Source organism: Plectropomus leopardus, chromosome 3, assembly GCF_026936395.1.
Source record: "Plectropomus leopardus strain MGB_pleo_1.0 chromosome 3, ASM2693639v1, whole genome shotgun sequence".
In the NCBI taxonomy this organism is placed as follows: domain Eukaryota; kingdom Metazoa; phylum Chordata; class Actinopteri; order Perciformes; family Serranidae; genus Plectropomus; species Plectropomus leopardus.
Window position 1 is genome coordinate 12,887,468 of NC_142178.1, and position 22,194 is coordinate 12,909,661.

The 22,194-nt window shown below is 34.7% G+C and overlaps 1 protein-coding gene across 3 annotated transcripts in view; it reads left to right on the forward strand.

Moving 5' to 3' along the window:
- The window catches only part of LOC121942496 (voltage-dependent calcium channel gamma-5 subunit), a 69,292-nt gene extending 47,790 nt beyond the window's left edge, over positions 1-21,502 (forward strand). For all 3 annotated transcript variants that reach the window (XM_088075656.1, XM_088075655.1, XM_088075657.1), the window contains 4 exons: positions 14,883-14,969; positions 16,870-17,010; positions 17,353-17,498; positions 18,225-21,502. In XM_088075656.1, the coding sequence (XP_087931782.1) occupies positions 14,883-14,969; positions 16,870-17,010; positions 17,353-17,498; positions 18,225-18,488 (638 nt within the window). In that variant the 3' untranslated portion in view covers positions 18,489-21,502. The remainder of the gene's footprint in view (positions 1-14,882; positions 14,970-16,869; positions 17,011-17,352; positions 17,499-18,224) is intronic.
- The last annotated feature ends 692 nt before the right edge of the window (positions 21,503-22,194 follow it).

Sequence of the window (22,194 nt, forward strand, 5' to 3'; positions counted from 1 at the left end):
AGGCTTAAAATGTCAAAATTTGACATGTCCAAAAAACAGCTGAAAACCACTTAGTATAGAACAAAGAGGCACGTTATTGTATACAGTGTTGAAAAAACTTTCCAAAATGGCCTAAAAACCATTAAAAAACATGTTGAAAAAATGACCAAAAAAGCAAGGCTATAGTAAGGTGAAAATGTCAAAATTTGACATGTCCAAAAAACAGCTGAAAACCACTTAGTTTTGCGCAGAGAGGCACGTTATAGTATACAGTGTTGAAAAAACTTTCCAAAATGGCCTAAAAACCATTAAAAAAACATGTTGAAAAAATGACCAAAAAAGCAAGGCTATAGTAAGGCAAAAATGTCAAAATTTGACATGTCCAAAAAACAGCTAAAAACCACTTAATATAGCACGTAGAGGCATGTTATAGTAGACAATGTTGAAAAAACTTTCAGAAACAGCCTAAAAACCATTCAAAAAACATGTTGAAAAAATGACCAAAAAAGCAAGGCTATAGTAAGGCGAAAATGTCAAAATTTGACATGTCCAAAAAACAGCTGAAAACCACTTAGTATAGCACATAGAGGCACGTTATAGTAGACAGTGTTGAAAAAACTTTCAGAAACAGCCTAAAAACCATTCAAAAACCATGTTGAAAAAATGACCAAAAAGCAAGGCTATAGTAAGGCGAAAATGTCAAAATTTGACATGTCCAAAAACAGCTGAAAACCACTTAGTATAGCACATAGAGGCACATTATAATAGACAGTGTTGAAAAAACTTTCAGAAACAGCCTAAAACCATTCAAAAACATGTTGAAAAATGACCAAAAAAGCAAGGCTATAGTAAGGCGAAAATGTCAAAATTTGACATGTCCAAAAAACAGCTGAAAACCACTTAGTATAGCACATAGAGGCACGTTATAGTAGACAGTGTTGAAAAAACTTTCAGAAACAGCCTAAAAACCATTCAAAAACCATGTTGAAAAAATGACCAAAAAAGCAAGGCTATAGTAAGGCGAAAATGTCAAAATTTGACATGTCCAAAAAACAGCTGAAAACCACTTAGTATAGCACATAGAGGCACGTTATAGTAGACATTGTTGAAAAAACTTTCAGAAACAGCCTAAAAACCATTCAAAAAACATGTTGAAAAAATGACCAAAAAAGCAAGGCTATAGTAAGGCGAAAATGTCAAAATTTGACATGTCCAAAAAACAGCTGAAAACCACTTCGTATAGCACATAGAGGCACATTATAATAGACAGTGTTGAAAAAACTTTCAGAAACAGCCTAAAAAACATTCACAAAACATGTTGAAAAATGACCAAAAAAGCAAGGCTATAGTAAGGCGAAAATGTCAAAATTTGACATGTCCAAAAAACTGCTGAAAACCACTTAATATAGCACGTAGAGGCATGTTATAGTAGACAATGTTGAAAAAACTTTCAGAAACAGCCTAAAAACCATTAAAAAAAACAAGTTGAAAAAATGACCAAAAAGCAAGGCTATAGTAAAGGCGAAAATGTCAAAATTTGACATGTCCAAAAAACAGCTGAAAACCACTTAGTATAGCACATAGAGGCACGTTATTGTATACAGTGTTGAAAAACTTTCCAAAATGGCCTAAAAACCATTAAAAAACATGTTGAAAAATGACCAAAAAGCAAGGCTATAGTAAGGCGAAAATGTCAAAATTTGACATGTCCAAAAACAGCTGAAAACCACTTAATATAGCACGTAGAGGCATGTTATAGTAGACAATGTTGAAAAAACTTTCAGAAACAGCCTAAAACCATTCAAAAAACAGCTTGAAAAAATGACCAAAAAAGCAAGGCTATAGTAAGGCGAAAATGTCAAAATTTGACATGTCCAAAAAACAGCTGAAAACCACTTAGTATAGCACATAGAGGCACGTTATTGTATACAGTGTTGAAAAAACTTTCCAAAATGGCCTAAAAACCATTAAAAAAACATGTTGAAAAAATGACCAAAAAAGCAAGGCTATAGTAAGGCGAAAATGTCAAAATTTGACATGTCCAAAAAACAGCTGAAAACCACTTAGTATAGCACATAGAGGCACGTTATAGTAGACAATGTTGAAAAACTTTCAGAAAAATGGCCTAAAAACCATTAAAAAACATGTTGAAAAATGACCAAAAAAGCAAGGCTATAGTAAGGCGAAAATGTCAAAATTTGACATGTCCAAAAAACAGCTGAAAACCACTTAGTATAGCACATAGAGGCACGTTATAGTAGACAGTGTTGAAAAAACTTTCAGAAACAGCCTAAAAACCATTCAAAAAACATGTTGAAAAAATGACCAAAAAAGCAAGGCTATAGTAAGGCGAAAATGTCAAAATTTGACATGTCCAAAAAACAGCTGAAAACCACTTAGTATAGCACGTAGAGGCATGTTATAGTAGACAATGTTGAAAAAACTTTCAGAAACAGCCTAAAAACCATGCAAAAAACATGTTGAAAAAGTGACCAAAAAAGCAAGGCTATAGTAAGGCGAAAATGTCAAAATTTGACATGTCCAAAAAACAGCTGAAAACCACTTAGTATAGCGCAGAGAGGCACGTTATAGTATACAGTGTTGAAAAAACTTTCCAAAATGGCCTAAAAACCATTCAAAAAACATGTTGAAAAAATGACCAAAAAAGCAAGGCTATAGTAAGGCGAAAATGTCAAAATTTGACATGTCCAAAAAACAGCTGAAAACCACTTAGTATAGCACATAGAGGCACGTTATTGTATACAGTGTTGAAAAACTTTCCAAAATGGCCTAAAACCATTCAAAAACATGTTTAAAAAATGACCCAAAAAGCAAGGCTATAGTAAGGCGAAAATGTCAAAATTTGACATGTCCAAAAAACAGCTGAAAACCACTTAGTATAGCACATAGAGGCACGTTATTGTATACAGTGTTGAAAAAACTTTCCAAAATGGCCTAAAAACCATTAAAAAAACATGTTGAAAAAATGACCAAAAAAGCAAGGCTATAGTAAGGCGAAAATGTCAAAATTTGACATGTCCAAAAACAGCTGAAAACCACTTAGTATAGCACATAGAGGCATGTTATAATAGACAGTGTTGAAAAAACTTTTAAAAACAGCCTAAAAACCATTCAAAAAACATCTTGAAAAAATGACCAAAAAAGCAAGGCTATAGTAAGGCGAAAATGTCAAAATTTGACATGTCCAAAAAACAGCTGAAAACCACTTAATATAGCACATAGAGGCATGTTATTGTATACAGTGTTGAAAAAACTTTCCAAAATGGCCTAAAAACCATTAAAAAAACATGTTGAAAAAATGACCAAAAAAGCAAGGCTATAGTAAGGCGAAAATGTCAAAATTTGACATGTCCAAAAAACAGCTGAAAACCACTTCGTATAGCACATAGAGGCACATTATAATAGACAGTGTTGAAAAAACTTTCAGAAACAGCCTAAAAACCATTCAAAAAACATGTTGAAAAAATGACCAAAAAAGCAAGGCTATAGTAAGGCGAAAATGTCAAAATTTGACATGTCCAAAAAACAGCTGAAAACCACTTAATATAGCACGTAGAGGCATGTTATAGTAGACAATGTTGAAAAAACTTTCAGAAACAGCCTAAAAACCATTAAAAAAACATATTGAAAAAATGACCAAAAAAGCAAGGCTATAGTAAGGCGAAAATGTCAAAATTTGACATGTCCAAAAAACAGCTGAAAACCACTTAGTATAGCATAGAGGCATGTTATAGTATACAGTGTTGAAAAAACTTTCCAAAATGGCCTAAAACCATTAAAAACATGTTGAAAAATGACCAAAAAGCAAGGCTATAGTAAGGCGAAAATGTCAAAATTTGACATGTCCAAAAAACAGCTGAAAACCACTTCGTATAGCACATAGAGGCACGTTATTGTATACAGTGTTGAAAAAACTTTCAGAAATGGCCTAAAACCATTAAAAAAACATACTGAAAAAATGACCAAAAAAGCAAGGCTATAGTAAGGTGAAAATGTCAAAATTTGACATGTCCAAAAAACAGCTGAAAACCACTTAGTATAGCACATAGAGGCACGTTATAGTAGACAGTGTTGAAAAAACTTTCAGAAACAGCCTAAAAACCATTCAAAAAACATGTTGAAAAAATGACCAAAAAAGCAAGGCTATAGTAAGGCGAAAATGTCAAAATTTGACATGTCCAAAAAACAGCTGAAAGCCACTTAGTATAGCACGTAGAGGCATGTTATAGTATACAGTGTTGAAAAAACTTTCCAAAATGGCCTAAAAACCATTCAAAAAACATGTTGAAAAAATGACTAAAAAAGCAAGGCTATAGTAAGGTGAAAAAGTCAAAATGTGACATGTCCAAAAAACAGCTGAAAACCACTTAGTATAGCACGTAGAGGCATGTTATATTAGACAGTGTTGAAAAACTTTCAGAAACAGCCTAAAACCATTCAAAAAACATGTTGAAAAAATGACCAAAAAAGCAAGGCTATAGTAAAGGCGAAAATGTCAAAATTTGACATGTCCAAAAACAGCTGAAAACCACTTAGTATAGCACATAGAGGCATGTTATAGTAGACAATGTTGAAAAAACTTTCAGAAACAGCCTAAAAACCATTCAAAAACATGTTGAAAAATGACCAAAAAGCAAGGCTATAGTAAGGCGAAAATGTCAAAATTTGACATGTCCAAAAAACAGCTGAAAACCACTTAGTATAGCACATAGAGGCATGTTATAGTATACAGTGTTGAAAAAACTTTCCAAAATGGCCTAAAAATCATTTAAAAAAACATGTTGAAAAAATGACCAAAAAAGCAAGGCTATAGTAAGGCGAAAATGTCAAAATTTGACATGTCCAAAAAACAGCTGAAAACCACTTCGTATAGCACATAGAGGCACATTATAATAGACAGTGTTGAAAAAACTTTCAGAAACAGCCTAAAAACCATTCAAAAAACATGTTGAAAAAATGACCAAAAAAGCAAGGCTATAGTAAGGCGAAAATGTCAAAATTTGACATGTCCAAAAAACAGCTGAAAACCACTTAGTATAGCGCAGAGAGGCATGTTATAGTAGACAATGTTGAAAAAACTTTCAGAAACAGCCTAAAACCATTCAAAAACATGTTGAAAAATGACCAAAAAAGCAAGGCTATAGTAAGGCGAAAATGTCAAAATTTGACATGTCCAAAAAACAGCTGAAAACCACTTAATATAGCACATAGAGGCACATTATAATAGACAGTGTTGAAAAAACTTTCAGAAATGGCCTAAAACCATTCAAAAAACATGTTGAAAAAATGACCAAAAAAGCAAGGCTATAGTAAGGCGAAAATGTCAAAATTTGACATGTCCAAAAAACAGCTGAAAACCACTTAATATAGCACGTAGAGGCATGTTATAGTATACAGTGTTGAAAAAACTTTCCAAAATGGCCTAAAAACCATTAAAAAAACATGTTGAAAAAATGACCAAAAAAGCAAGGCTATAGTAAGGCGAAAATGTCAAAATTTGACATGTCCAAAAAACAGCTGAAAACCAATTCGTATAGCACATAGAGGCACATTATAATAGACAGTGTTGAAAAAACTTTCAGAAACAGCCTAAAAACCATTCAAAAAACATGTTGAAAAAATGACCAAAAAAGCAAGGCTATAGTAAGGCGAAAATGTCAAAATTTGACATGTCCAAAAAACAGCTGAAAACAACTTAATATAGCACGTAGAGGCATGTTATAGTAGACAATGTTGAAAAAACTTTCAGAAACAGCCTAAAAACCATTCAAAAAACATGTTGAAAAAATGACCAAAAAAGCAAGGCTATAGTAAGGCGAAAATGTCAAAATTTGACATGTCCAAAAAACAGCTGAAAACCACTTAATATAGCACGTAGAGGCATGTTATAGTAGACAATGTTGAAAAACTTTCAGAAACAGCCTAAAAACCATTCAAAAACATGTTGAAAAAATGACCAAAAAAGCAAGGCTATAGTAAGGCGAAAATGTCAAAATTTGACATGTCCAAAAAACAGCTGAAAACCACTTCGTATAGCACGTAGAGGCATGTTATAGTAGACAATGTTGAAAAAACTTTCAGAAACAGCCTAAAAACCATTCAAAAAACATGTTGAAAAAATGACCAAAAAAGCAAGGCTATAGTAAGGCGAAAATGTCAAAATTTGACATGTCCAAAAAACAGCTGAAAACCACTTAGTATAGCACATAGAGGCATGTTATAGTATACAGTGTTGAAAAAACTTTCAGAAACAGCCTAAAAACCATTCAAAAAACATGTTGAAAAAATGACCAAAAAAGCAAGGCTATAGTAAGGCGAAAATGTCAAAATTTGACATGTCCAAAAAACAGCTGAAAACCACTTAGTATAGCACATAGAGGCACGTTATAGTAGACAATGTTGAAAAAACTTTCAGAAACAGCCTAAAAACCATTCAAAAAACATGTTGAAAAAATGACCAAAAAAGCAAGGCTATAGTAAGGCGAAAATGTCAAAATTTGACATGTCCAAAAAACAGCTGAAAACCACTTAATATAGCACGTAGAGGCATGTTATAGTAGACAATGTTGAAAAACTTTCAGAAACAGCCTAAAACCATGAAAAAACATGTTGAAAAAATGACCAAAAAAGCAAGGCTATAGTAAGGCGAAAATGTCAAAATTTGACATGTCCAAAAAACAGCTGAAAACCACTTAGTATAGCACATAGAGGCACGTTATTGTATACAGTGTTGAAAAAACTTTCCAAAATGGCCTAAAAACCATTAAAAAACATGTTGAAAAAATGACCAAAAAAGCAAGGCTATAGTAAGGCGAAAATGTCAAAATTTGACATGTCCAAAAAACAGCTGAAAACCACTTAGTATAGCACATAGAGGCACATTATAATAGACAGTGTTGAAAAAACTTTCAGAAACAGCCTAAAAAACATTCACAAAACATGTTGAAAAAATGACCAAAAAAGCAAGGCTATAGTAAGGCGAAAATGTCAAAATTTGACATGTCCAAAAAACAGCTGAAAACCACTTAATATAGCACGTAGAGGCATGTTATAGTATACAGTGTTGAAAAAACTTTCCAAAATGGCCTAAAAACCATTAAAAAAACATGTTGAAAAAATGACCAAAAAAGCAAGGCTATAGTAAGGCGAAAATGTCAAAATTTGACATGTCCAAAAAACAGCTAAAAACCACTTCAGTATAGCACGTGAGGCATGTTATAATAGACAATGTTGAAAAAACTTTCAGAAACAGCCTAAAAACCATTAAAAAAACATGTTGAAAAAATGACCAAAAAAGCAAGGCTATAGTAAGGCGAAAATGTCAAAATTTGACATGTCCAAAAAACAGCTGAAAACCACTTAGTATAGCACATAGAGGCACATTATAATAGACAGTGTTGAAAAAACTTTCAGAAACAGCCTAAAAACCATTAAAAAAACATGTTGAAAAAATGACCAAAAAAGCAAGGCTATAGTAAGGCGAAAATGTCAAAATTTGACATGTCCAAAAAACAGCTGAAAACCACTTAGTATAGCACATAGAGGCATGTTATAGTATACAGTGTTGAAAAAACTTTCAGAAACAGCCTAAAAACCATGAAAAAACATGTTGAAAAAATGACCAAAAAAGCAAGGCTATAGTAAGGCGAAAATGTCAAAATTTGACATGTCCAAAAACAGCTGAAAACCACTTAGTATAGCACATAGAGGCACGTTATAGTAGACATTGTTGAAAAAACTTTCCAAAATGGCCTAAAACCATTAAAAAACATGTTGAAAAATGACCAAAAAAGCAAGGCTATAGTAAGGCGAAAATGTCAAAATTTGACATGTCCAAAAACAGCTGAAAACCACTTAATATAGCACGTAGAGGCATGTTATAGTAGACAATGTTGAAAAACTTTCAGAAACAGCCTAAAACCATTCAAAAACATGCTGAAAAAATGACCAAAAAAGCAAGGCTATAGTAAGGCGAAAATGTCAAAATTTGACATGTCCAAAAAACAGCTGAAAACCACTTCGTATAGCACGTAGAGGCATGTTATAGTAGACAATGTTGAAAAAACTTTCAGAAACAGCCTAAAACCATTAAAAAACATGTTGAAAAATGACCAAAAAAGCAAGGCTATAGTAAGGCGAAAATGTCAAAATTTGACATGTCCAAAAACAGCTGAAAACCACTTAGTATAGCACGTAGAGGCATGTTATAGTAGACAATGTTGAAAAAACTTTCAGAAACAGCCTAAAACCATTCAAAAAACATGTTGAAAAATGACCAAAAAGCAAGGCTATAGTAAGGCGAAAATGTCAAAATTTGACATGTCCAAAAACAGCTGAAAACCACTTAGTATAGCACATAGAGGCATGTTATAGTAGACAGTGTTGAAAAAACTTTCAGAAACAGCCTAAAACCATTAAAAAACATGTTGAAAAAATGACCAAAAAGCAAGGCTATAGTAAGCGAAAATGTCAAAATTTGACATGTCCAAAAACAGCTGAAAACCACTTAGTATAGCACATAGAGGCATGTTATAGTATACAGTGTTGAAAAAACTTTCAGAAATGGCCTAAAACCATTAAAAAACATGTTGAAAAAATGACCAAAAAGCAAGGCTATAGTAAGGCGAAAATGTCAAAATTTGACATGTCCAAAAAACAGCTGAAAACCACTTAATATAGCACGTAGAGGCATGTTATAGTATACAGTGTTGAAAAAACTTTCCAAAATGGCCTAAAAACCATTAAAAAAACATGTTGAAAAAATGACCAAAAAAGCAAGGCTATAGTAAAGGCGAAAATGTCAAAATTTGACATGTCCAAAAACAGCTGAAAACCACTTAGTATAGCACATAGAGGCATGTTATAGTATACAATGTTGAAAAAACTTTCCAAAATGGCCTAAAACCATTCAAAAACATGTTGAAAAATGACCAAAAAGCAAGGCTATAGTAAAGGCGAAAATGTCAAAATTTGACATGTCCAAAAAACAGCTGAAAACCACTTAGTATAGCACATAGAGGCACGTTATTGTAGACAGTGTTGAAAAAACTTTCCAAAATGGCCTAAAAACCATTCAAATAACATGTTGAAAAAGTGACCAAAAAAGCAAGGCTATAGTAAGGCGAAAATGTCAAAATTTGACATGTCCAAAAAACAGCTGAAAACCACTTAGTATAGCACATAGAGGCACGTTATTGTATACAGTGTTGAAAAAACTTTCCAAAATGGCCTAAAAACCATTAAAAAAACATGTTGAAAAAATGACCAAAAAAGCAAGGCTATAGTAAGGCGAAAATGTCAAAATTTGACATGTCCAAAAAACAGCTGAAAACCACTTAGTATAGCACATAGAGGCACGTTATAGTAGACAGTGTTGAAAAAACTTTCAGAAACAGCCTAAAACCATTCAAAAAACATGTTGAAAAAATGACCAAAAAAGCAAGGCTATAGTAAGGCGAAAATGTCAAAATTTGACATGTCCAAAAAACAGCTGAAAACCACTTAATATAGCACATAGAGGCATGTTATAGTAGACAATGTTGAAAAAACTTTCCAAAATGGCCTAAAAACCATTCAAAAAACATGTTGAAAAAATGACCAAAAAAGCAAGGCTATAGTAAGGCGAAAATGTCAAAATTTGACATGTCCAAAATACAGCTGAAAACCACTTAATATAGCACATAGAGGCATGTTATAGTATACAATGTTGAAAAAACTTTCCAAACAGCCTAAAACCATTCAAAGAACATATTGAAAAAATGACCAAAAAAGCAAGGCTATAGTAAGGCGAAAATGTCAAAATTTGACATGTCCAAAAAACAGCTGAAAACCACTTAGTATAGCACATAGAGGCACGTTATTGTATACAGTGTTGAAAAAACTTTCCAAAATGGCCTAAAAACCATTCAAAAAACATGTTGAAAAAATGACCAAAAAAGCAAGGCTATAGTAAGGCGAAAATGTCAAAATTTGACATGTCCAAAAAACAGCTGAAAACCAATTCGTATAGCACATAGAGGCACATTATAATAGACAATGTTGAAAAAACTTTCCAAAATGGCCTAAAAACCATTCAAAAAACATGTTGAAAAAATGACCAAAAAAGCAAGGCTATAGTAAGGCGAAAATGTCAAAATTTGACATGTCCAAAAAACAGCTGAAAACCACTTAGTATAGCACATAGAGGCACGTTATTGTATACAGTGTTGAAAAAACTTTCCAAAATGGCCTAAAAACCATTAAAAAAACATGTTGAAAAAATGACCAAAAAAGCAAGGCTATAGTAAGGCGAAAATGTCAAAATTTGACATGTCCAAAAAACAGCTGAAAACCACTTAGTATAGCACATAGAGGCATGTTATGGTACACAGTGTTGAAAAAAACTTTCAGAAACAGCCTAAAAATCATTAAAAAAAAACATGTTGAAAAAATGACCAAAAAAGCAAGGCTATAGTAAGGCGAAAATGTCAAAATTTGACATGTCCAAAAAACAGCTGAAAACCACTTAGTATAGCACATAGAGGCACGTTATAGTAGACAATGTTGAAAAAACTTTCAGAAACAGCCTAAAAACCATTAAAAAAACGTGTTGAAAAAAATGACCAAAAAAGCAAGGCTATAGTAAGGCGAAAATGTCAAAATGTGAGGTCCAAAAAACAGCTGTAAACCACTTAGTATAGCACATAGAGGCACGTTATAGTAGACAGTGCTGAAAAAACTTTCAGAAACAGCCTAAAAACCATTCAAAAAACATGTTGAAAAAATGACCAAAAAAGCAAGGCTATAGTAAGGCGAAAATGTCAAAATTTGACATGTCCAAAAAACAGCTGAAAACCACTTAGTATAGCACGTAGAGGCATGTTATGGTATACAGTGTTGAAAAAACTTCCAGAAATGGCCTAAAAACCATTAAAAAGACGTGTTGAAAAAATGACCAAAAAAGCAAGGCTATAGTAAGGCGAAAAATGTCAAAATTTGACATATCCAAAAAACAGATGAAAACCACTTAGTATAGCACGTTGAGGCATGTTATAGTATACAGTGTTGAAAAAACATCGAAAAACAGCCAAAAAACCCATATAATAGCATGTCGAAAAAATGACGAAAAAGGCGAAGGCTATAGTAAGGTGAAAAAATGTCAAAATTTGAGGTGCCCAGAGAACAGCTGAAAACCACTTTGTGTAGTACTTAGAGGCATGTTATAGTAGACAGTGTTGAAAAAACATCCAACAACGGCCTAAAAGCCATTAAAAAAACATTTTGAAAAAATAACCAAAAAAGCAATTTTACATCATCTTGTATCGTTGCCAATAACGTCCACCTTTTACGAGAGGCTCCCATCCAAAGTGCAAAGGTCTTTAAATCAGCTTCAAACACTGCCAGCAAAATATTCTGTAGAGAACAACTGAAGGTCAAAGGTCGGCTCCACGGTGACATCATAATGTTCATCATAAGTAAACTGTAACGCGTGCAGAGGTTTACGTCCTCAAAGCAGTACCTCTTTATGCAATACTGCATAAACAACTTGCCTAGACATGTCATAGCATAGAATACTGCAAAACGGCCCAAAACACCGTTATATAGCACTCAAGAAAATGACCAAAAATGCCATATGATGGTATGGCAAAAAAGTCAAAATATGACACATTCCAAAAACAGCTAAGAACAGCTTCAAACCACCTAAAACAGCCTGCCAAGACACTCCATTGCATAGAATTCTGCAAAATGGCCAAAAACACCCCATAATATAGCATGATGAAAAAGCGACCGAAAATGCCATACTATGGTATGGCAAAAAATGTCAAAATGTGACATCTCCCAAAAACTGCTGAAAACCACATCAAATATCATGCCCAGACAGGCCATAGCATAGAATGTTGCAAAAACGGCCTTTAATGCTATAATATAGAATGTCCAAAAATAAACGAAAATGCTAAATTATAGTATCGTCGAAAAATGTCAAAATATGACATTTCCCCGAAACAGCTGGAAACCACATAAAATTGCATGCTGAGACACGCTGTAGCATTGAATGTTGCAAAAACGGCCAAAAACACCATAATATAGCATGATAAAAAACGACCGAAAATGCCATACTATAGTATGGCGAAAAATGCTACAATATGACTTGTCCCTAAAGCAGCTGAAAACTGCATAAAATAGCATGCAGCGACACGCTGCAGCATTGAATGTTGCAACGGGACCAAAAACACCATAATATAGCTTGTTGAAAAAACAACGGAAAATGCCATACTATAAAAATGTAAAAATATGACCCAAAAACAGCTGAAAACCCTATAAAATAGTGTGTGGAGATACGCCATAGCATAGAATGCTGCAAAAATGGCCAAAACCACCATGATATATAATCATCATGATATTTTGGACAACATACTATAATATGACATTTTGATGACATTTTGTATGACATACTATAGTATGACGTTTTGTATGACATACAAAACGTCATACTATAGTATGACATTTGTATGACATTTTGGATGACATTTTATCGTATGACATTTGATGATAATTTGGACAACATACTATGCTATGACATTTTTGTGATATTTTTTAAGATATACTATAGTATGACATTTTGATGGCATTTGGACCACATACTATAGTATGACATTTTGATGATATTTTGGACGACATTATTATGACATTTTGATGATATTTTGGATGACATACTATACTATGACATTGTGATGATATTTTGGACGACATACTTTATTATGATTATGTTTTTGATAGCCTACTATAGCATGTGAGCAGAGCAGAGTGGGATGCAAGATTGGGAGGATTTTGGCTGGAGTGTGGCGCGCCTTTTACAAAATGCTGGTGCATTACCTTATTTGTCGCTCCATGCTGCACCAATTTTGCTCCGGTACCGCTCACACACAGATACAGGTCTACGCATTTCTGTAAAAGTAAAAGATGACAAAGATATAGTACACACAAAATAAAGTGGTGACATAATTTCCCATTATAAAGGTTCACTCTGGAGCCAAGCTTGCGCTTTCACAACTCAAACAAGCTAAAATTAAAATACAAGGCAGTTGCTTTTATTTTCTTATTCTGGAGTGAGCGCTGAGTGATTTGAGTTGAGTGGAGTGAAATCTGCGTGTAGGGTGGAGCGATAATTAGTGGAGTGGTCTGCATTGCCCCTGAGCGGGCAAGTCTGCAGAATGTACAGCTCCATGCGTGAGGAGCAGGAATCCTCATCACTCCTCTCTGTTCACATGCTCTTTTGATGATCTTAGAGGACAAACTATGATATCATATTCTGATGATATTTTTGACAGTATACTGTAGTATGACTTGTTGATGATATTTTGGACAACATACTACACTATGACATTTGAAAACATTTTTCATAGTATATGACATTTTGATGATATATTGGATGACATACTATACTTTTATTTATATTTGTGAAGATATACCATGTCATACTGCTGATATCATTGCTATCATATCATTGCTGATATTTTTGATATATACTATAGATAGATACTATAGTAGACATCGTACTATATTATATGACATTTATATGGTATTTTTGACAATGTCAAGGCAAGTATATTTTTCTTTTGGACCCAAAATGCTAGAAGCCAAGACCAGGAAAAGGTTAGTAAAGAATATATATTTACATTACAACTAAAGGTTGGAGGTGGAGCGGGCAGGAGAGACACGGAAAGCCAGGTAGAAATGATCTCAAACTGGAGAAGAGACAATTTGAACAGGAGGAGTGGAGTGTAATGGATGAGACAGGGAGAGCAGAGGATTCACACCGGGCAGTCTGGAGACAGAGAAACACAGGTGAGTCCAAAAGCCAAAAACACCAGACACAAAAAAAAAATCCTAGAGGCAAAAACACTTGGAAAATGAGTACAGGGGGAGTAACAGTAAATAAACTGAAAGCCTGAGTAGTTACCACCATGAAGTGGAACAATCTGGCACAGGAGAGGTGGAGAGCCCAGGTATAAGAGGACTGCAGTGATGAGCTGGAATGAATTACAGGTGTGTTCCTCTGTAGGAGCATGAGATAGATAGTCACATCTCCACACACACACACACACACGCTTAGTGAAAAACAGGTCAAAGAGAGGGGGAACAGAAGAATAAAGTGAACAAAAACAAAATCTACAAAATGTCACTGTCCAGGCTGTGACAGATGACATAACATAGTATGACATTTTGATATTTTTGAGGAGATACTTCTGTATGACATTTTTATTATATTTTGGACAACATAGTATAGTATGGCATTTTTATGATATTTTTGACAACATACTGTACTATGACCTTTTTATATCAGTTTTGTCATGATACAATAGTGTGGCATTTTAATGATTTTTTGGATAACATATAATATTTTGATAATATAGTGGACAACATGGTATTCTATGATATTTTGGATGATATTAATTTGTGTGTCAGTGTGTTTTGTGAGCCAGACTTCGTACTGTATGTGTATTGTTGAAGAGAAAGAGTGCTGAAATCCAATGCTTGGTTTTCCTTACACAGATACTGACAAATACTATTGTTTGCTTGCAAGTGACATTTAACCGCTTCACAGAGGAAATCAGATGAAATTTGTGTCACAGCCAACAGGCAAAGTTTACTCATGCCCATGAGAAGAAATTCCCAAATTTTGACATTTGTTGATGTTCTTTCATAACATTTTTGCCAGGATAGTTATCATCATGGTGCAAATGCTCTAAGAAGTCTGTCTGCTCGAATACATTACATGCTTCTGTGTTTGTTTTTTCTCCTTGTTTACAGTGGCCAAATTAACAGTTAATGAGTTTTGTAGAGTGCTCAAGATTTATGTGAAATGTTACTGAATACGTTTCTTTCCCTGTCCTCTATTTCAGGGGAGGAGAAAGGCCGGTGTTTTACCATAGAGTATGTGATGCCCACTAATGTCCAGATGACCTCTGAGTCCACTGTTAGCGTCCTGAGTAAGTAACTGTTCACACTCTACTATTATACCAGCAATGCATTCAGGCCATTAGTGTTTAGTTTGAAATGGTTCACTGTGAATCAAAGAGTTTGCTGTGAATTTTTTCACAGTAGTAGATGGAACTTAAATGCCCATAGGGGCTGTATAAATGGTATTTTAAAAATCACCATGTTTGGTAAGCACTTGTGCAATGGTCAGTAGAACTGTCTAGATGGCATGGACATCCAGCACATTACGCCTTCCCAGTGGACCTCATCTCTGGCAGGTGAAAGTGTCTGTTAACACCATGTGTCACTGAGGCTCATGTCTGTCTGTCGTCCTCTGCAGGCCAGTGGCACTGTAGGGTTTGTGTTGACGGACAGCAATGCCTTTTTCTTTTTTACTTTGTAATGCAGAGTCTAAAGTCATGCCTGACCTAAATCTGACCTTCGTACAAGTCATGTTACTTGAATCCACACCTCTGCACTATGCTGTCATCTATGCTGTTTGTGCTATTCCTAGCCCATTCCCCAAGGCCAGCCCACTCAAGATAAGAGCTGGGTGTGTATGAAAAATGTAAGGGTGCCTTTTTTCATTTTGTAGAGACCCCCTGCAGGGTGAACACGCATGAATACACATGAGAACTGGTGGTGTGCGGACAAGCAGCCACTTCATATCTCGTATCCCTCCTGTTTTAAAGCTGCAGTCCATAGATAGCCTTTAACATCAAAGAAGTAAGACATAGTAAGCCAAAGGTAAAGAAGTTGATCATCGAGGTAAATTTACAAACCTCAGTACCCTTTCTGAAGGATGTTGTAACGCTTGAAGAGAACTCATTAACTTAGAAAAGGTCAAGAAAAATCTAATATCCAAACAAAGATTTCACCACCTTGAATAACTTCTGAGATGCACTGAATAACATACCTTTAATAAAAACTAATAATGTGAAAGTATCAAAGCTGTGATTATTTTTTTCATTATTTAAGGGTATAAAGAAACAAAAGGAGTGGGGCACAATAGTATCAATTTTAAGATATGGAAATGAAGAAGGCAGAAGTGAAAGCAATTTAAATGTCAATGAAATGCTGTGAGAGAAAAGGTGTACATGTGGGAATGATATAAGAAGGCTCCTTGAAGTAATGGAAATATTGGAAGTAAAGCTTTACAGACAATGATCATAACAGTTACTTGGCTTTTTTTTTCTTAAAAAAAAACAAAAACAAAAACAAGATGAATGTTGAAATAATAAATCATACGGCTGTAAAGTGTTAACTGCCTAATGTTGTGCCATAAATTTAAGTATACATCCAGGCACACCAGTAAAATTAAGTGAAGATATTGTAGGTTTACATTCATTCAGAACTTAAGCTTTCCCAAATTTGTGTTAGACTTAAAATGAATCCAGAAAACTCACTTTCACTTTTTTTTTATGCGTTCATGCTGGTAACGCAGTGGCCAAAGGCATAATGTCTGTCTCTCCATCAAGCCTCAAGAGAATTTTTCCAAATTTGTCACAAACCTCCACTTTGAAAAAATGATAAACTGATCAGATTTTAGTTGTTAAAGGATCAGGTCATCATTACTCATCTGTCTCATGCTTCTGTAATGGAGAACATAATGGGGGTCTGGAAAAATAGTATTACAGACTCATTTTTCACTGTACCATTTGCTCACAGTAGGGGGGTCCAGCTTCATCTTGAAATAAACAAGGAACAGATTCCTAAACCCATGAGATGCTGCCTCAACAAGTAAGACCATCCTCAGTGGAAATCCCCATGCTGCTACTCTAAGGGAAAACTTTTGTTAAAAGTTTCACATAGTCACTGAAGAAAAAGAAGTACAAAGTAGTTCGGACAAAGTAGTAACAACCGCTGAATAATCAGCACGTCACAAAGCAAACTGTTCTTGTCTTCTTACAGAGATGATCCGCTCTGCCACACCCTTCCCTCTGGTCAGCCTGTTCTTCATGTTCATTGGTTTTGTACTCAGCAACATTGGCCACATCCGACCCCATCGCACCATCCTGGCCTTTGTATCCGGAATCTTCTTCATTTTGTCAGGTACTTAGTTTGGCTTTTACTCACAAAATATACATATGAATTAATTTAACAAACACTTGAGAAAGTAAACTTGTGCTAAAATGACTAGAGAGCAGGAGGATATTTTAATAAACATTGTTGTCATGTTACATAGGTCATTTCAGATCAAATCTCTTCTAAATCTATTGTTCTCCTCAAATCTGTAATAAGTAGATGCATGGTTTGTAATACTTACTAATAATACTAATAGCAACAACAGGGCAACCAATCATATACTATGGATGTGTTTTTGTGAATTCATTCTTTCTTTCTCTCCTCATGAGAGTTTGTCTTCGTCTCTCTCTCTCTCTCTGCCTCCCTCAGGTCTCTCCCTGGTGGTCGGTCTGGTGTTGTATATCTCCAACATTAACGATGAAATGTTGAACAGGACCAAAACTAATGAGGCGTACTTCAGCTACAAGTACGGCTGGTCATTTGCCTTCGCTGCCATCTCCTTCCTGCTCACTGAGGTAACTTTACTACATCAAAATGTCGATAATATAACCTTGTAGCTTGCATGAATGAGTTTCAAAAGCATGCATCAAAATGAGGACAAAGAAATGCTTTACACATTAGGTGTTTGCATGTTTTACCATTTTGCCAAATGCCTTCCTTCAGGTATTATTATCTGTAATATATTGGGTTTTGCCAAATGGTCAAGATGATAATGTAAGGTTATAAGCTATGATTTCTATATTTATCCTGTTTCTTTTGTGAATACTTGGCTCTGCCTTTCAACCAAGCAGTAAAGATCTGCAAGTCACTTTGGATGCTGCTAGTCTTTCACAAAATCTGACTTCACAATGACAGGGAATACTGAATATACGTTCTTCTTTTTCTTTGAAATTGTGAATTTGAGAAACAGAAAGAAAAAGAGAAGAAAAACACACAAAAACAGCACAAACACACCTGCATGCTGGTTAAACACATTCAACCAAGCCACAATTCAAGTGTTCAAAATAGGGGGTTGATTTTTTCTAATGGCTACAGGCAGGGCAAAATCATTAATCATCAAATAATTGCAATGTATGCTCTTTCTTAACTGTAATTGTTTCAATTCACAAAATGATTTATTTGAATGGTAATTAAAAAATCAACCATGGGATTGGTTTAAAATGACCCAAATTTGCAAAGTGTTTGTAAAAATAATGTGTTTAGAGAGTAACCTGTTTCTTTCCCTCTATTTTCCCCTGCAGACGGCAGGCGTCATGTCAGTGTACCTGTTCATGAAGCGCTACACAGCAGAGGAAATGTACCGGCCCCATCAGGGCTTCTACCGGCCTCGACTCAGCAACTGCTCAGATTACTCCGGCCAATTCCTCCATCCAGACGCCTGGGCTGGACGTGGTCGCAGTGCCTCCTCCATTTCATCTGAGGCCTCCCTCCAGATGAACTCCTCCAACTACCCTGCTCTCCTCAAATGTCCAGAGTATGAACAAATGTCTTCCTCACCCTGCTGAGGCACAGATGAGTTGTTGTGTTAGCATCGTAGGGGTAATTTCTATCTATCTGGATTTTGGAGTAAAATTGTCTGATAATTTGATATTATCCAGTTGAATCGCTTCCCTCTACAAGTGTCCTGACTATGACCTGATTCTGTCTGCCCTCCCTACTACCGATTCTATCCATTTACACTTTTTGGTTCAGTGGGGAGTAAAACTTAAGTTGAGGGTTAGCCAGTTCACTTTATTCTCAGCTCAGTCTTGTTTCAGGGAGAGCTGTCAGGAGAAGCAGCAGGCATGAGTTTGACTAGTTTTATCTGCTTTTTCTAGTTTTTAGTGATAGGTGACTAGCAACGCGCAGACTCGACAAAGGTAGGGTAAAGTCGTCGCAAAAGGAGTAGATTTAACCTGCTTTGAAAATGTCCACTATTTGCTTGCAGTACTGTCACGATCATGGTAGCTTTTTAACCAAATTAGAGCTGCACATCTGCAGGCACATAGAGTTTACAACAGGGATTAGAACTGGATAAGCATCTGTGTGCAATGGATGCAGAGTCTGCAGGTTTTCACAAACACTACAGCATTGGCTTTCAGACAGCAGTAACTCATCAGTGGCATCACCTTAGGTGAAGGGGAAAAGTTGCTCAAAATAGTAAATCGTAGAGGGTGGTTCACAAAACATTTCCTCAATTTGACCTAAAATTATTGCACACATTGTATATACTATATACTATACACTAAAGGTGCACAAGCTTAAAATAAAACTGTTAAAGCTACATGTGCACCCAGCTGTGTCAGTGTGCAACTTTTACCCACATCATCACTTGTCATTCCTCAGATGCAGAAAACAGGTTTTTGTTGGATTAAACTGTTTTCTCATATGCATCACAGCTGTGTATGACACGTTTATGTCAAGTCACGTGTAGAACTCAGCTCAAAACTTTTTTTTATATTAAAGTGTAAAGCTTAAGAAATACATGATGACTGTGATTTCAGCCATTTAAGCAGATCATTTTAATTGACATACACTTTTACAAACAAACTGACAGGCTAGGAGAGTTGTAATTATGACAGATGGGATTTGACCTTCCATATGAACTTCACCTCTCATACCATTCTCTCAGTACTTCTGAAACAAGCGTGATTTGTTAAATAATGTGTGCACTGACTTTCAGTTAACAGCCAAAAGTACTCATATTCCCCTTTTGGTCCTTTGCCGCTGAGCCATTCAAATTGAATGCTTTTACATGGACATGAATATGATCAGGTTTTTGGAGTATCCCATTTATGTGTTAGCACATGTAAACACCATATTCTGGTTTTGCGAAACCCAAATATGCTAACTGGAGTACTCTGCAAGAAATGTGGATGTTTACGGGGAATATGAATGACCTGATTTCTCTTTGCTCATGTAAACACCATATCCCAAATATGACCATAACAGGAATAAATCTCACAAAGGAGTTATTCATGTCCTTGTAATTGCACCATTGTTATGTAGCCACAGGTGTTTCCCTAAACTTTGTAAACTATAACTATATTTGGAATATATTTTCATTGTGACAACCTAAATGTTGTCATATTTGGTTGTGACCACATACATTATATGTAGTTGAATTACACCGTGTAAAATTCTTCACTGGATTCTTGTTTTCATTGGTTCCTTTCATGGTTTAAATAATAACACAAAAGGAGGGTTTTGTATTATAGGCTTCTAGTATAAGAAATATTTGTTTTAAAAGCCTATAAGTCTTTATAGATTAATGGTGATATAATTTTTGACTTATTGTATATTCTTGTAAAGTAGAGCAAACAGCCAAAACAAACATACAAAAGATGCTCTCATCATAACCCATTACTAAGAACAATACAAGACTGCTTTACATCAAACATTAAGATGTACATACACTTTTTATATTCTCAAAGAACATATGATTCCTGCATACAGTTGTCTTCTAAATTATCCTTGTAATTAAGGACAACAATTGTATTTAACCAATTTTTTTAAGAAGATAAGCAGTACAGGGGCAGCACTTTTTGATTATGTTGATGAGATTGGAGAAACACAACTTTTAAGGAAGAACAGGGAATATGTTGGAGTTTGTGTGGTCATGGGTTTCGATGGAGAATGTGAATGAGTCAGGTGGTATTAAAGACTATTTTGTCAAGGAGCCATTGTGAATGTAAGATATGCTGAAGGAAAGTTGAGGTTTTTTTTTGTTTTTTTTGTTGTTGTTGTTTTGGGGTATTTTGCGTAAAGTAAAATACCTCTACTACAGAGATATATTTACTCAAATCATAGATGCATATTTTTCTAATTTACCCCCTTATAATGTCAGGGTATTCTATATACAAATATACTGCAATCCTTTGTGTGCCAAGGAGGAAGTTGTATCCAGGTTAAGTGACTTAAGATTATTGAATATATACATTTCATGCAGCATTAAGTGTGAGTAAACATATTAAAGAGAAGCATTTTGTCTTGTGCAATAATCTTTTATTAGTTTGATATATTACTACAATTATAATTATTGTTAGTATTTAGTGTTGCATGGTGTGAACTCCATATATTGTTACTGGCATGCAACATCACTCGATCACAGTATTCCACCTGCAATACATGTCAACAAACACAAACAAAACTAATAAACACAAACTGTGCCAAGCTCACTATGTTTTGATATATAGACCTGTTATATTTTATTTATTTTAAACACTGTAAATATGAAATCATCAGTGTGTATATAGATTCATTTTTGTATAGACAAAAGTACATGTAAAAAAATATATGGTTGTTGTTTGGTAAATTCACCTGAGGTATATGTGAAAGCTGCTCTGCCTCCTGCATCACATTGAGAATATGAGCTTTTGCAAAATGTTATACTGACATAAATATAAAGTACTGAGATGGTGTCACTGTCAGACATGAGTTGTCAATATCTGTGTATTTTTACAGTCATTTTCATGATGTTAAATGTGCAATGGAATATGTATACTCAATGAAATAAAGTTTAATGGAATTTGATATACAATATGCTTGTTTCTTTTTCTTGTGCATGTGTCAAAGCGCTTAATGAGTGTTCATCAATATCTCGAAAAGAAGTAATTTTGGTTGGGATCTAATTATATTACTTGCCATTTTTTCATGGTTCAACTGCAAAAACAATAAAAAAAACGTATTGTTGTAACACAGTAACAAAGCCATTTAATAAGTCTTAAACTAGAATAACTGTGTCCCAGTTAAAGGCCTCAACAAACCTGTCAAGTTGAAATCAAAGTTTACATCAATGTCTGTGAAAACATGGATGCCTCACACAGAAAATATATACGATCATTTAAGTTTCAAGGTAGGCACCTGAGATATGTATATATCACCAAGTCAGTGCCTGACCAAATGTCACCCCTTGTGTTTCTGAGTTATGGTGTTGAGTAATTACCATGAAAGTTTTTTTGCTGAACATTGTGGTGATACAGTGAAGCTGGCATTTGACCTTTTTGACATAAAATTTTATCACTTCATGATTTTATCCCTTTAAGATATATGTGTTAAATGCTGTCATTCTTAGCAGATATATTTCTGAGTTAGGGCTTAAAACATGTTTTCTGAGGTCACAGTGACCTTAACCTTTGACCACCAAATTCTAATTAGCCCATTTGTGAGTGCAGTTTGACATAAATGCCAAATCTGAAGAGATTCCGGGGTGTTCTTAAGAAACTGTGTTCA